Source organism: Pseudophryne corroboree, chromosome 1, assembly GCF_028390025.1.
Source record: "Pseudophryne corroboree isolate aPseCor3 chromosome 1, aPseCor3.hap2, whole genome shotgun sequence".
In the NCBI taxonomy this organism is placed as follows: Eukaryota; Metazoa; Chordata; class Amphibia; order Anura; family Myobatrachidae; genus Pseudophryne; species Pseudophryne corroboree.
In genome coordinates this window covers 528,392,219-528,407,510 of record NC_086444.1, presented here as the reverse complement: position 1 = coordinate 528,407,510, position 15,292 = coordinate 528,392,219, and the positions used below count along the sequence as shown (strand labels likewise).

General features: G+C 44.3%; 1 protein-coding gene across 1 annotated transcript in view; it reads right to left on the bottom strand.

Annotated features, from left to right (window-relative positions):
* KDM4C (lysine demethylase 4C) overlaps positions 1 to 15,292 on the bottom strand; it is a 961,089-nt gene that overhangs the window by 95,641 nt on the left and 850,156 nt on the right. The window contains exon 19 of the mRNA XM_063913998.1: positions 1,615 to 1,785. Within this exon, the coding sequence (XP_063770068.1) occupies positions 1,615 to 1,785 (171 nt within the window). The remainder of the gene's footprint in view (positions 1 to 1,614; positions 1,786 to 15,292) is intronic.

Sequence of the window (15,292 nt, the reverse complement as noted above, 5' to 3'; positions counted from 1 at the left end):
ACAGTGTACTACACAATTTGTGACTGTAATCACTTTACCCTTTAAAGTGATATCAATCTGTCCCTACCCATGCACCAGCATTGAGGCTCAGGAGAAACCCCTGGCAAACATATATAAAGTCAGCAATCACACTAGCAGTCACGTTATATATTAGTCATATGAGCATATTATCAACTACAAACACATATCAAAGTATGTAGGAGTACACATTACTGCATTCTGTTCTATACAGATCTTAACGTATTCAGATGCAATGCAAAGAAAACCACAGTAATGTACACAGACTCATATGCAATGGGCCCTAAACGTAACTATTCATACTAACCAAAGTAGACAGAAATTTAGTGCTGTATAACCCGTACTCAGTAGAATGGGATACAGGGAGACTCACCTCACTTCCAAGATCGATCAATACGTTAGAGAATGCTGAGTGGATCCAGACGCTACTAGTGTACACTGTCGCTCCGGGAACTTTAGGTGAATACAGACGCACTGTGCACACAGACACTCCGTTCACACAGAAGCCTGTACTGCAACTGGGTCTCCTCGCAGTAGCTTTTTAGTGAACACAGACGCAGCGGCCAATGCTGCGACCGAGACCCCTCGTGGTAGCATCTGAGACGGAAGTGAGGCAATTGTTCATGGCGGGAGACCGACGGAAACTGGTCATGAACTGGAGGGAGGGGCGACCAGGAGAGCGTCTGACTCCCCACTGCTGACATCAACCCTAGGGATCACAGCCTCATACTATTCCTGGTGCCTTATGATCCCTAAAGCCTAGCGCTGGAGCACCCATTGTGGCGGCACGCCAGCTACTGTTTGGTAGTCTCCTCCCAAAACAGTGCGGCTGTGTCCGTAATCCCCTTCTAAGCAGAACCAATGCCTTACCTTCTCCTCATGCTCCGGCCACAGCCTGGTCACGTGTGCTGGATCTGCTAGTATATCCGACACAGATGCCAGTCGAGACAGCACTTGTACCATGGGTAAGCATTGTTGCGACCCAGCGGAGAGTTGCTGGAGCGACTCTTTCCAATATGCGTATAAGACGCTGTTAAGAAAGATCCCTCAAAAACATAGTAAGACTATAAAAATAAAATAAGAAAGCTTAGGGCTGCCAAAAACAGCAGCCCTCTAACCATGGTCCAGCTCCTGCCGCACCAAACAAAAAACTGATGTGCCTGAGCCATTGGGCGGGGATATATGGACGGGCCCGTTGCATCCTGGGAGGACTGAAAGCTTGTGATCGTTTGGTGCCAATCCGCTATCGCTCCATCATATCCCATTGTTTTCCTGTGGATAACCTGTGGACCCAGTCGTAGAAAAAAGGAAGTATTATTTCAAATTTAGACCATGCCTCCATGTACTGATTTCCAAACTTGGGATATACAAAGATTAAACATAAAGAAGAGTATTTGTCTATGAATGTTTACATTGGGAATATGGCTCTGCCAACTACATCTGTTCCACATTAGTAAACAATAAGGTCACATGAAAAAGTCAATACCTAACACTGTAAGCCACATAAAGCAAAGTGGGTAGCATGATCTAATTATGATCTGACATATACATTTAAAACAATAACAGTATTCTTTCCAAATGATTTTAACCACTTACAACAATATCTTCAGGGAAAGTATCCTTACTGACAGATCCATCATCGAACTCTACTTCATAGAAGGTCTGAGAGGTTATCTCTGTAACCCGGCAACTGTAATATCTCGTATTTCTATGTTTTGCAATGACAGTCTGCCCAATGCTTAGTTTCTTCCCTGTTGTTTTGCTTCTCTGGAACACAGAACAAATAGAAAGTATATTAGTCACTATTTAGGTGGATGTAACTAAACACAAGGTATTTGTTTACAAGACTTGGTGTAATGCTGGTCTAAGGGGATTATTTGTTAAATAATGAATGCTTAATTAAGGCTGATTTGCCACATCGCAAAAAAAAACCAAAAAACACCTATTGCCGCAAGCTATCATTAAAATCACGATGAAGCAGCTGAGCAACAATCGGCTGCCTTGGTGAAACAGGTCAGGTGTAGCAAGGGTTAACTTATCATTTTACCAGGGCAGTCTCAGGGGACCCACGCATGCAAAATCTTTAAATAAAAATTACAAATAATTGTTAAAAATTGTTTAAAAAAACTATTGCTGAATGATATGCATACTTATAATTTATCAAGTAATAAACCATTAACTGAATTTTTTCTGCTATCACCTTCCTGAGATGGCAATTACAGTAAAAGAATGACTGTAGTATGCACTATAATTTTTTAACAGGCTCTTGCCAGCAAGAAATACCTTCCAGTATTTATTTATTTTTAAATTGGTCTGAGCGTGCCACTGTATTACGCAGGATAAGTGGCATGAGCACACCACAGGGGGGATTGTTCATGTAACCTGCCCTTTGAATGCTGATCACACTGTACCCATAGACCACTGCTCTGCTATGGTTTCACGGGTAAGAATCAGCTAAGCAGATCAGCTGTTATCTATCTAAACTGGCTGATCAGGACAATGTAGTCAGGATGGTAGGCCTGAACCTTCAATGTGGAACTGTCCTGTCTAAATTAGGACAATTGGCAGGTATGGACAACACCTGTCAAATCTTGCTGCTGACACATTGCTGTTAGCGGAAATGCTCATATGTCTTTGTTTACATGAAACTGTATTGTAAAGACATCAAAGGAACGCATCTTTTCACTTAGTGCTATTGGTGCAACAATAATAAAACAAAAAAAACACTGACAAAAAATATATATGCACCCGGCCCAGGAAAGCTGCAGAGGGGGTCCACCTTTGCAGCTTCGCAGTGTCGTGCCTAGCATTTTCTTTTTCTTTTTTTCCTTAGGAGGCACAGCCACACCTCTCGTATTTAGCCAAATCCCCAGTACCTCGGCCCATACCAGCCAATCAAATATTAGCTTACATTAGTTTGACAACACTTAATTTGGGTATACAACTAAAGATCTATCTGTCCAATCTGTCTGGTGGGAACAAAATCTGGTATGTATGGAAGCAAATGACAATCGACCATTTGCTCCCAAACTTTGGAAAACAGACAATGGTCATGCATATAATTTGGTTATATACGTTTGATTTAATAAATGTATCCAAACAATCGTTTTTGAACATTTTCCTGCGTTTGGGAACAAATGGTTGATTGTCATTAACAGATTTTTGTTCTCACCAAACAGATTGGACAGATAAATCTTTAGGTGTGTAACCAGTTTATGCTGCTAAAAGCGAATATCTGTCTGGTTGTGATAAATTAAAGCACATTACAGCTCTATAACATTACAAAAAATAAAATAATTTCAGCAGTTCCCCACAACTGACTTAGATGCTTATACTGTATGTACATCAGTTCCTCATTTGAATCAATGTTTAGATCCCCTTTATTCTAATTTGTCTTTTTCACATTGGGGAGAAAAATAGTCAATAAGTGTGTGCTGGAGAGCAGCGGCCATTCCTACCATTAAATGCTGTACTACAAGAAAATGGCTGCCACTCTACAGCACAAACATGCAGCCATTACAAATTATTCTCCCCAGGGTTTAGTCAATGGTGGCTCTCTAGCTTCTCTAGCTAGTGTCGAAGTCGAAAATATTATAGTCACACGCATCACGTGCAAACACCACACAGAGTGGCCTCTGTGAGGGTGCTAGTTCTGCCGTGCGTGCGCATACTCGCACGTTGCGTATATTGGCTCACGAGGTCCTGCGTATTTGCACGTGGTATGAGTAAATACGGTAGCATGCGCATTTACATGGAAAAGTCACAAAGACATATCTGATATTTAATCCACATAGTGCATAATTTACACATAGCCTGCATGCACCACACCAGCGAGTTACATTTGCTTCAAAGGTATAACAATAGAGGGATTCAACTTTACAGGATATGAGGGGACAGAATTAGGTTAGGAGGTGGTATTTGGTACCCAGCTGTACAGTATTTCAAGGGCAATAATGCGATGGCAGTATGCAGAAAGTAGCACACTCCTGCGCATAGATATGCGCAGGAATATATTAATATCACACTGTATGTACTGTACTCTTGATATTCGTCGGGAACCCAGTGGAAGACATCTGCAAGTACACCTGGACTAAGCATCGCCCACCTGTTCAAACCAACCTATGACCCCCTTATGTACTGTAAATGACCAGCACTTTGACCTATGAAAGAAGAGATTACAGTTTCCTTTGTTTCATGCTTTGGACCATTGTATAAAAACAAGCCTCCTGGCTGGCCTCAGTCTATTCTCTGAAGGTCATCTATCCAGATTGACTGAGGACCGGAACCGAGTTGCGCAGGCGAACAAACATATGTATCCATTGATTGTGGCCTTTTCTCTGGTGTTATTGTATTTCTGTTGTACCCCTCTTCTGAGTAAATATTTGTTGCTGGGTTGGACCACAAAATTACATAACAACTGGTGTTGCATGGCTTTCCTGTTAGGGGTTATAAAGCATATTCCGCCGCACGTGTAGCTACTTTGTGCTTACAGCGTGACGGTGTGCTTACGCAACATGTACGCATTTCATAGGGGTTTCACACACACGCTTAGAGGGTTGCAGCAGCCTGAACATTTCTGTATTTAAGGTATTTGTTTTTTCTTCCTGTGAGTTAATTGAACTTAACAATTGGGAGCTCTGTCCGGTTCATCTCACACTCACAGACTTGCAGGCCATAAACAGACTTTGATTTACCAACAAAGGGTGGAGACGCATGTTAAGTAACCTTGCATTGTGTTTGAAACCAGTTTGTGTTGTTAGACCACGTCTGTTCTGTATAGTCTTAGAGGTGCTGGTGTATCCCAAGGGACAAACTGGAGAAGAAGAAAAAAAGCCGTTTTAATTTTGGCGCGAAAGCATACACAAAGCGTACCGATACTTTGCATGCATTCTCACATATTGTTGCCATAGGTTATTACAGTCATTATAGATCTGTGTGAAATCGGATACATATGTTTGCTATATATATATATATATATATATATATATATATATATTTGAAATAGTGTGTTAAGGGAGTAATTGTAAAACACGAACAATTGTGTGTTGTGTTAGTGAGCAATAGTAGTTTCGTTGCTCACATTTATCGATAGTGTGGTTTATTGAATTGTGAACGCACGTTTGTACACGTGGTACGGTACGTGAGGACAGTGTACAGAAGTGTGCACGTGGCGTAGAGACACGCACGGTCACGTGTTTATGCAAGGTTGCATAGAGTTGCGAGAGCAAGGTATAACCACATGATAGCTGTTCAATTTAAGGCGGGATATTATACATTTAATACTACAGCACATAACTATACGATTTCAAAAGCAGATTAATGTAAGACTTTGTTTAAACTGTCTCTGGGGTAAAACTGTCAGTCAAAGGGAGTGATATTTTTCTGAACAGAAAAACACTGTGTATTTGTGAGAGCTGAAAGTAAGAGAGGGAGGATTGAACCTCGGAAATTCGGGATCCCGTAGAGACACTGAGTTAGCAGAGGCTCAGTGGCGTAAGGTCGGCTAACTTACGTAAATAATAGAGAAGTTCGCAAGTTGTGAGGAGACTTGCACAGGAGCGTGATAGAGTATAAATTGTGAATTGAAGTTTAAGGTTTTTGTGTTACGCTCCGGCTGAGGAGCGCAGCTTGTGAATTCGAATCCAGTGAACGTAGGGCGGAAAGATAACAAGTATCTATACGCTGTGCGATTAGACTGCGCATTTGTGTATGCGATACGTGGCGCAATGTGATACCAGTTTGCGTGCTTTTGCGTAAATTGCATTATCATACGTGTTGTGTAGAGCATATGCAAACGTGATTTGTGTATAGTAGAAGGAAGTTTTTTCGCTGTTTCTCTCTCAGGAAGAAATCTTCCAAGGTGAGACATTCACTGGAAAGGGTGATCGATAGTCTTTTTCTCATCCTACACAAATTCCAGTGAATAGAAACCAGTTGCTGATAGGGTCCTCACTGGGTACACGGTGTTCACTATTGGATTGAGTCGTGGTACGGCCAGCGGAGAAGGAGCGAGTAAAAGCGCTAGGTTAACTTTCAGTCTTTTCGTTGTGCATTTGAGTATTGTGTTTAAAAAGTCCGCAATGGGATCCAATTGCAAAAGCGGAAGGCATTCAGCTGCCAGGGTTCAGGCTGGAGAGGTGCGGCCCAGGGAATCAGCAAGGTTGTTGATAATGTGTGGGAAATATGGTCCACACGCGGAGGCTTTTTGTGACGAATGGGTACGTATGACTGCAGATGATAGGGCATCATTCCCTAGGGTGGGTAGTTTTGAACCAGAGGTACTGCAGAGCATAAGGATTAGAATATGTCTGATCAAACCTAGGAAACAGAGTATCATACATACTGACTGTTTAAATCTGTGGTAGCAAGAGGGAGATGTGCAAAGGGTGATTGCGAGCGTACCACCACCGCCATATGTTGATGGGGGGAAATTGGCTACAACCAATGGTACATCGGTAAATGATAGCAAAATGCATAATCAATGTGTTAACCCTAACCCTTGCCAGTTGTATCCCATTTTGAATTTTCCCCAAGGTTGTGAGGAAGATGACAAGCCTAGCACAATATTGGCACTCTCTTTAGCAGCTACCATACAGGACACTCAACCGGTGAGAGCAGTGGCGATGCCCCCCAGTGGAGGAGTGAGTGAGGTCGTGTCCACTGGTAAGTATGGCACCATACATTATGCAGAGACAATAGCTCCCCGTATTAGAGAGACAGAAATTATGTAGTTGAGTTAAATCCAGTCAGGGTGATTGCAGTCCCCGATGGGAGAACTGATAATCAGGGAGTAACCCCCCATCAGGAACATTGCAATGCATTGTCCTTGGTCCCAATCAGTACTGAGGTCAATTATGTCAGAATTCCCTGATCCCAGAAAGGATCTAGTCGGATGCAAGAAATTTATTAGAGAATTGGGTAATGCCCATGAGCCCATGAGCCCACAAGCAAGGATTGGCGGATAGTGCTAAGAGCGAGCCTACCCTCAAATACTGACATCCCAAAATTCATAACTGATTGTAAACTAGATGTAGAACTGCCTCTCACTGATGAGTACAACCAGGAGAATGTAAGGCAAATTAACATACAACTAGCATTGTATTTCCCTACTGTTGTTAAGTGGAACAACATTTTCTCCATAAGACAGAAGGACAGTGAACTGGCATCCGAGTATTTCCATAGAGCACTGCAGGAAATGGCTAGATACACAGGGATAGCGGATATAAAGGAAAATTCCAACCACAGGGAGGTAGCTGTCTCTGTATTAATGGATGGATTAAAGGAGGCATTGAGGACCTGAGTGCAGACCTCTCTGCCAAATTGGAGGGGTATCACGGTAGCTGCACTAAGAGAGTCTGCCATTGAGCATGATCGCAATATCACTAAACACAGGGAGTCGGAAGGGTTATAAGCTGATGATGGTAAGTATACAGACTCTTACAGGGAAGTCCCATCAGCATAAAACCCCAGACCCCTGATGGTAAGTCACGGTCAATAATATGTTTCTTTTGCAAGAGAGAAGGGCATTTTGCAAGGGATTGTAGAAGTAACGGGACACATAACATATATAGACCCCCTAGACCTGAATACAAACCACGTTACCAGACACATAGTCGGGATCAGGGAACACATAGTAGGGATTATGAGCCGCATAGAGGGGAAACAAGGAGGTACCCACCGAGGAGGGACTGGCAGACCCCCGAAAACCCACAGTTATCCCACGCACATATGGTAGCTGCCAATGCCCTGCAGGAGGGTCCCACTACACAGAGTGGCCTCCGTGCGAGTGCTTGTTCTGCCGTGCATGCGCATACTCGCACATTGCGTATATTGGCTCATGAGGTCCTGCGTATTAGCGCGTGGTATGAGTAAATACGGTAGCATACGCATTCGCATGGAAAAGCCACAAAGACAAATCTGATATGTAATCCACATAGTGCATAATTTCCACATAGCCTACATGCACCACACCAGCGAGTTACATTTGCTTCAAAGGTATAACAACAGAGGGATTCAACTTTACAGGATATGAGGGGACAGAATTAGGTTAGGAGGTGGTGTTTGGTATTCAGTTGTACAGTAATTCAAGGGCAATATTCCGATGGCAGTTTGCAGAAAGTAGCACGCTCCTGCACATAGATATGCGCAGGAATATATTATTAATATCACACTGTATGTACTGTACTCTTGATATTCGGTGGGAACCCAGTGGAAGACATCTGCAAGTACACCTGGACTAAGCATCGCCCACCTGTTCAAACCAACCTATGACCCCCTCATGTACTGTAAATGACCAGCTCTTTGACCTATGAAAGAAGAGATTACAGTTTCCTTTGTTTCATGCTTTGGACCATTGTATAAAAACAAGCGTCCTGGCTGGCCTCAGTCTATTCTCTGAAGGTCATCTATCCAGATTGACTGAGGACCGGAACCGGGTTGCACAGGTGAACAAACGTATGTATCCATTGATGTGGCCTTTTCTCTTGTGTTATTGTATTTCTGTTGTACCCCCCTTTTGAGTAAATATTTGTTGCTGGGTAGGCCCACAACATTACATAACAACTGGTGTCGCATTGCTTTCCTGTTAGGGGTTATAAAGCATATTCCACCATACGTGTAGCTACTTTGTGCTTACAGCGTGACGGTGTGCTTAAGCAACGTGTACGCATTTCATAGGGGTTTCACACACACGCTTAGAGGGTTGCAGCAGCCTGAACATTTCTGTATTTAAGGTATTTGCTTTTTCTTCCTGTGAGTTAATTAAACTTAACACCAGGATTCAGGGAGATAACCAGACACTCTTGGGAGTGTGAGAGACAATCTAATTTATGGAGTTGGCTAAAGTACCTAAGATACACACAGAATAAACTCCAGACTAAACTGTTGCTCAACTGCACTGGGGAACAACAAACACCCATGTAGACTCCCCCCAAGCAGTGGCAGACTGGGGCATGAAGGGCCCACTGGGGAAATGCAGTGGAAGGGGCCCATGCTTGGGTTGTGATCAGTCTCCAGAGGGGGTGTGGTAAGCCCTCACAGATAATTGGCTGACTATTAAAGAGAGCATAGTCTGGGGCCCTTGATAGATATAGTAAATACTGCTATTACATGCATGATCATGTACCAGATTAATAACAGCAATGCACCATAAAAAATACACCATTGTAATGTGCAGAATAATGTAACATACAGGTATGTAGAATGTATAATTCAAGTGCACAGTCTGGAACCTGATTCCCAGAGAAGCGGATGGGCCTTCAGGGAGCTGGGACCAGCAGGGATTTATCCTATAACCCTGTGTACTCTTCTTCCATATGTCAGATCACACAAATTAAAGGCATTTGACAACATATAAAACTAACAATGTTTGTTTTAACATTAAATAAAGTAGCAGACACATACCTTATAAATGATATAAACAGTTAAAATATATTTAGAAACACATTGCATTGGGATAACTTGTTTTATGGTAGCTGTGTCGAGTATAATAAAGTATTAACACATGTAACCTGCTTTGGCATGGTGGCATTTTCAAGCTGAGAGTGCTAAAATATAAGACTTCCACTAGACTTTATGTGCAAGCCAAGTGATTCAGTCAAGCAGTAGCAAAAATAATTATTTCATATCATGATAAGTCTAGATATGTGCAAGATGACATACTGACAGGAACACTGTTTTAATTTATTCTGAGACCTGAGAAAAAAATTCTCCTGTCAGAAAAAAAGTACATACAGAACTTTAAAAATGTCACTTTTGATCTGGAAGACGTTAGTTATGCAGCATTGTTGAACAGACCTAAATCAAGAATATGATGTGCCATTTCATTGGAAAAATACATCTAAGAAAAAGCGCTACATAAGTCCTAACGGTAATAAAAAACCATGGCCCTCATTCCGAGTTGTTCGCTCGGTATTTTTCATCGCATCGCAGTGAAAATCCGCTTAGTACGCATGCGCAATGTTCGCACTGCGACTGCGCCAAGTAACTTTACTATGAAGAAAGTAATTTTACTCACGGCTTTTTCTTCGCTCCGGCGATCGTAATGTGATTGACAGGAAATGGGTGGATACTGGGCGGAAACACGGCGTTTCAGGGGCGTGTGGCTGAAAACGCTACCGTTTCCGGAAAAAACGCAGGAGTGGCCGGGGAAACGGTGGGAGTGCCTGGGCGAACGCTGGGTGTGTTTGTGACGTCAACCAGGAACGATAAGCACTGAAATGATCGCACAGGCAGAGTAAGTCTGGAGCTACTCAGAAACTGCTAAGTAGTTAGTAATCGCAATATTGCGAATACATCGGTCGCAATTTTAAGAAGCTAAGATTCACTCCCAGTAGGCGGCGGCTTAGCGTGTGTAACTCTGCTAAATTCGCCTTGCGACCGATCAACTCGGAATGAGGGCCCATATACGGTGATAATGTTTTGCTGTCACGTCCTTCCTAGCCTTTATCAGAGTAGGAATGACCTCTTCCGGAATGCCCTTTTCCGCTAGGATCCGGTGTTCAACTGCCATGCCGTCAAACGTAGCCGCGATAAGTGCTGGAAAAGACAGGGCCCCTGTTTCAACAGGTCCTCTCTGAGAGGAAGAGGCCACGGATCTTCTGTGAGCATTTCCTGCAGATACGAATATCAGGCCCTTCGAGGTCAATCTGGAACAATGAGAATTGTCTGTACTCCTCTTCGTCTTACGATTCTCAATATCTTTGAGATGAGAGGAAGAGGAGGGAACACATAGACCGAAGGGAACACCCACGCTGTCACCAGGGCGTCCACTGCTACCGCCTGAGGGTCCCTTGACCTGGCGCAATACCTCGGAAGTTTCTTGTTGAGGCATGATGCCATCATGTCTATTTGAGGCAGTCCCCACTTACTTGCAATCTCTGCGTAGACTTCCTGATGAAGTCCCCACTCTCCTGGATGTAGATCGTGTCCACTTCCCAGTTGTCCACTCCCGGAATGAAGACTGCTGTCAGAGCACTTACATGATTTTTACCCAGCGAAGAATCCTGGTGGCTTCCGCCATTGCCACTCTGCTCTTTGTTCCGCCTTGACGGTTTACATGAGCCACTGCGGTGATGTTGTCTGACTGAATCAGAACCGGTAGGTCGCGAAGCAAATTCTCCGCTTGACGAAGGCCGTTGTATATGGCCCTTAATTCCATTACATTGATGTGTAGACAAGCATCCTGGCTTGACCATAGACCCTGAAAGTTTCTTCCCTGTGTGACTGCTTCCCATCCTCGGAGGCTCGCGTCCGTGGTTACCAGAACCCAGTCCTGAATGCCGAACCTGCGACCCTCTAGAAGGTGAGCACTCTGCAGCCACCATAGGAGAGACACCCTGGCCCTGGGGGACAGGCTGATCATCTGATGAATCTGTAGATGTGACCCGGACCACTTGTCCAGAAGGTCCCACTGAAAAGTCCTCGCATGGAACCTGCCGAATGGAATGGCCTCGTAAGACGCCACCATCTTTCCCAGAACTCGAGTGCAGTGATGCACCGACACCGTTTTTGGCTTGAAGAGGTCCCTGACCAAGTTCACGAGTTCTTAGGCCTTTTCCATCGGAAGAAAAACCCTTTTCTGGTCTGTATCCAGAATCATGCCTAAGAAAGTTAAACAGGTCGTTGGAACCAACTGTGACTTTGAGAGATTGAGAATCCAGCCGTGCTGCTGCAACACCCTCAGGGAGAGTGATACGCTGTTCAGCAACTGCTCTCTTGATCTCGCTTTTATTAGGAGATCGTCCAAGTACGGGATAATTGTGACTCCCTGCTTGCGCAGGAGCACCATCATTTCCGCCATTACCTTGGTGAAAATCCTCGGAGCCGTGGAAAGCCCAAACGGCAACGTCTGAAATTGGTAATGACAATCCTGTACAGCAAATTTCAGGAACGCCTGATGAGGAGGATATATGGGGACATGAAGGTATGCATCCTTTATGTCCAGGGACACCATATAATCCCCCCCCCCCTCCAGGCTGGCAATGACCGCTCTGAGCGATTCCATCTTGAACTTGAACCTTTTTAAGTATATGTTTAAGGATTTTAAATTCAAAATGGGTCTGACCGAACCGTCCGGTTTCGAAACCACAAACAGGGTTGAGTAGTACCCCATCCCCTGCTGAAGCAGGGGAACTTTGACCACCACTTGTTGAAGACACAGTTTTTGAATTGCATGTAAAACTGCCTCCCTCTCTGGGGAAGAAGCCGGTAGGGCCGATTTAAAAAAACGGCGAGGAGGCACCTCTTCGAATTCCAGCTTGTAACCCTGGGAAACAATGTCTATTGCCCAGGGATCCACCTGTGATTGAACCCAGACATGGCTGAAAAGTCGAAGACGTGCCCCCACTGGGGCGGACTCCCTCAGCGGAGCCCCAGCGTCATGCAGTGGATTTTGTAGAAGCCAGGGAGGACTTCTGCTCCTGGGAACTAGCTGTAGTTGGCAGCTTTTTCCCCATGCCCTTACCTCTGGCAAGAAAGGAAGATCCCCGTACTCTCTTGGTTTTATGCGACCGAAAGGACTGCATCTGATAATGTGGCGTTTTCTTAGGCTGTGAGGAAACATAAGGCAAAAAAGTTGATTTACCTACAGTAGCAGTGGAAACCAGGTCCGTGAGACTTTCCCCAAACAATGCCTCACCCTTGTAAGGCAAAACCTCCATATGCCTCTTCGAGTCGGCATCACCTGTCCATTGTCGGGTCCATAGGGCTCGCCTAGCAGAAATCGCCATATCACTGGCTCTGGAACCCAGTAGGCCAACGTCTCTCTGAGCATCTCTCATATATAGGACAGCATCCTTAATATGACCCAGGGTCAATAAAATGGTTTCCTTATCCAGCGTATCAATATCAGCAGATAAGGTATCTGTCCACGCTGCTACAGCGCTACAAACCCAAGCAGACGCTATCGCCGGTCTGAGTAATGGACCAGTATGTGTGTAAATTGACTTTAAGGTAGTCTCCTGCCTGCGATCAGCAGGATCCTTGAGGGTTGCTGTATCTTGAGATGGCAGCGCTACCTTCTTGGATAAGCGTGATAACGCTTTGTCCACCCTTGGGGAGGATTCCCACCGTATCCTGTCCTTAGCCGGGAAAGGAAACGCCATAAGAATCCTTTTGGGAATCTTCAGTTTCTTGTCTGGAGTTTCCCAAGCCCTTTCAAACAACTCATTTAGTTCATGTGAAGGGGGAAAAGTAACCTCAGGCTTCTTTTCTTTAAACATGTGGACCCTCGTGTCAGGTACAGAGGGGTCATCTGTGATATGCAACACATCTTTTATTGCAATAATCATATACTGAATACTTTTAGCCAATTTTGGCTGCAAATCATCATAGTCGACACTGGAGTCAGAATCCATGTCGGTATCAGTGTCTACGACTTGTGATAGTGGGCGCTTTTGAGACCCAGAAGGTCCCTGCGACATAGTGAAAGGCAGTGCTTGACTCCCTGTACATTCCCTGGACTCTGCTTTGTCCAACCTTTTGTGCAATAAATTCACATTTGCATTTAAAATGTTCCACATATCCAACCAGTCAGGTGTCGGCGTTGCCGACAAAGACACCACACTCTTTTGCTCCACCTCCTCCCTAGAAGAGCCTTCCGCTTCAGACATGCTGACACACGCGTACCGACACCCCACACACTCAGGGAAATCTCTAATCTGGAGACAGTTCCCCCACAAGGCCCCTTGGAGAGACAGAGAGAGAGTATGCCAGCACACACCCAGCGCCAATAACCCAGGAAAAAATTCCCAGATAGATATAGCGCTTTATATATATATATATATATATATATATATATATATATACACACACACATATATACACAGGTTGAGTATCCCATATCCAAATATTCCGAAATACGGACTTTTTTGAGCGAGAGTGAGATAGTGAAACCTTTGTTTTTTGATGGCTCAATGTACACAAACTTTGTTTAATACACAAAGTTATTAAAAATATTGTATTAAATGACCTTCAGGCTGTGTGTATAAGGTGTATATCAAACATACATGAATTGTGTGAATGTAGATACACTTTGTTCAGTGCACAAAGTTACAAAAAATATTGGCTAAAATTATCTTCCGGCTGTGTGTATAAGGTGTATATGTAACATAAATGCATTCTGTGTGATATTTAGGCCCCATCACCATGATATCTCATTATGGTATGCACTTATTCCAAAATACGGAAAAATCCGATATCCAAAATACCTCTGGTCCCAAGCATTTTGGATAAGGGATACTCAACCTGTGTATATATATATATATATCTCTACTGCGCCAATTATGTGCCCCCCCCCTACCTTCTTTAAAACCCTCTGTCACAGTGTTCAGCATGGGAGAGTCCGGGGAGCCAGCTTCTCAGCGGTGTGCTGTGGAGAAAATGGCGCTGGTTAGTGCTGAGGGATCAAGCTCCGCCCCCTCAGCGGCGGGCTTCGGTCCCGCTCGATTTCTTCAAAAACTGGCGGGGGTTACCTATATACAGCCCTCAGCCTATATATATATTCTTGCCAGGTGTAAAATTGCTGCCCAAGGCGCCCCCTCTGCGCCCTTCACCCATCAGTGCCTGCCGTGTGTGTTTTATGTGGGAGCAATGGCGCGCAGCGTCAAGATCTGAAGTCTTCTGCCGCCTTTGAAGTCTTCTATCTTCTTATACTCACCCGGCTTCTATCTTCCGGCTCTGTAAGGAGGACAGCGGCGCGGCTCCGGGACGAACTGCGAGGGGAGACCTGCGTTCCGACTCCCTCTGGAGCTAATGGTGTCCAGTAGCCTAAGAAGCAGAGTCTAGCATTTAAGTAGGTCTGCTTCTCTCTCCTCAGTCCCACAATGCAGGGAGCCTGTTGCCAGCAGGGCTCCCTGAAAATAAAAAACCTAACAAAATCCTTTCTTTCAGGGAAACTCAGGAGAGCTCCCTGTAATGCACCCAGCCTCCTCTGGGCACAGTATCAAACTGATGTCTGGAGGAGGGGCATAGAGGGAGGAGCCAGTGCACACCCATATCTAAAGTTCTTTTTAGTGCCCATGTCTCCTGCAGAGCCCATCTATTCCCCATGGTCCTTACGGAGTCCCCAGCAACCTCTAGGACGTAAGAGAAACTACAGTAGTATTGCGTAATAGTATTAACATTTAGGTGCTGGACAACCTTTTGTGTCTCGTAAATCTTAAATCCGTTAAGTTTCGTAATATTTGCTATGGAAAATGAAAGTGTAAGGGTGATGTTAGGGCCGGTCCAAGACCACAGTTTTTTGATAAGCGAAAAAATATACTTTGGCGCGCAC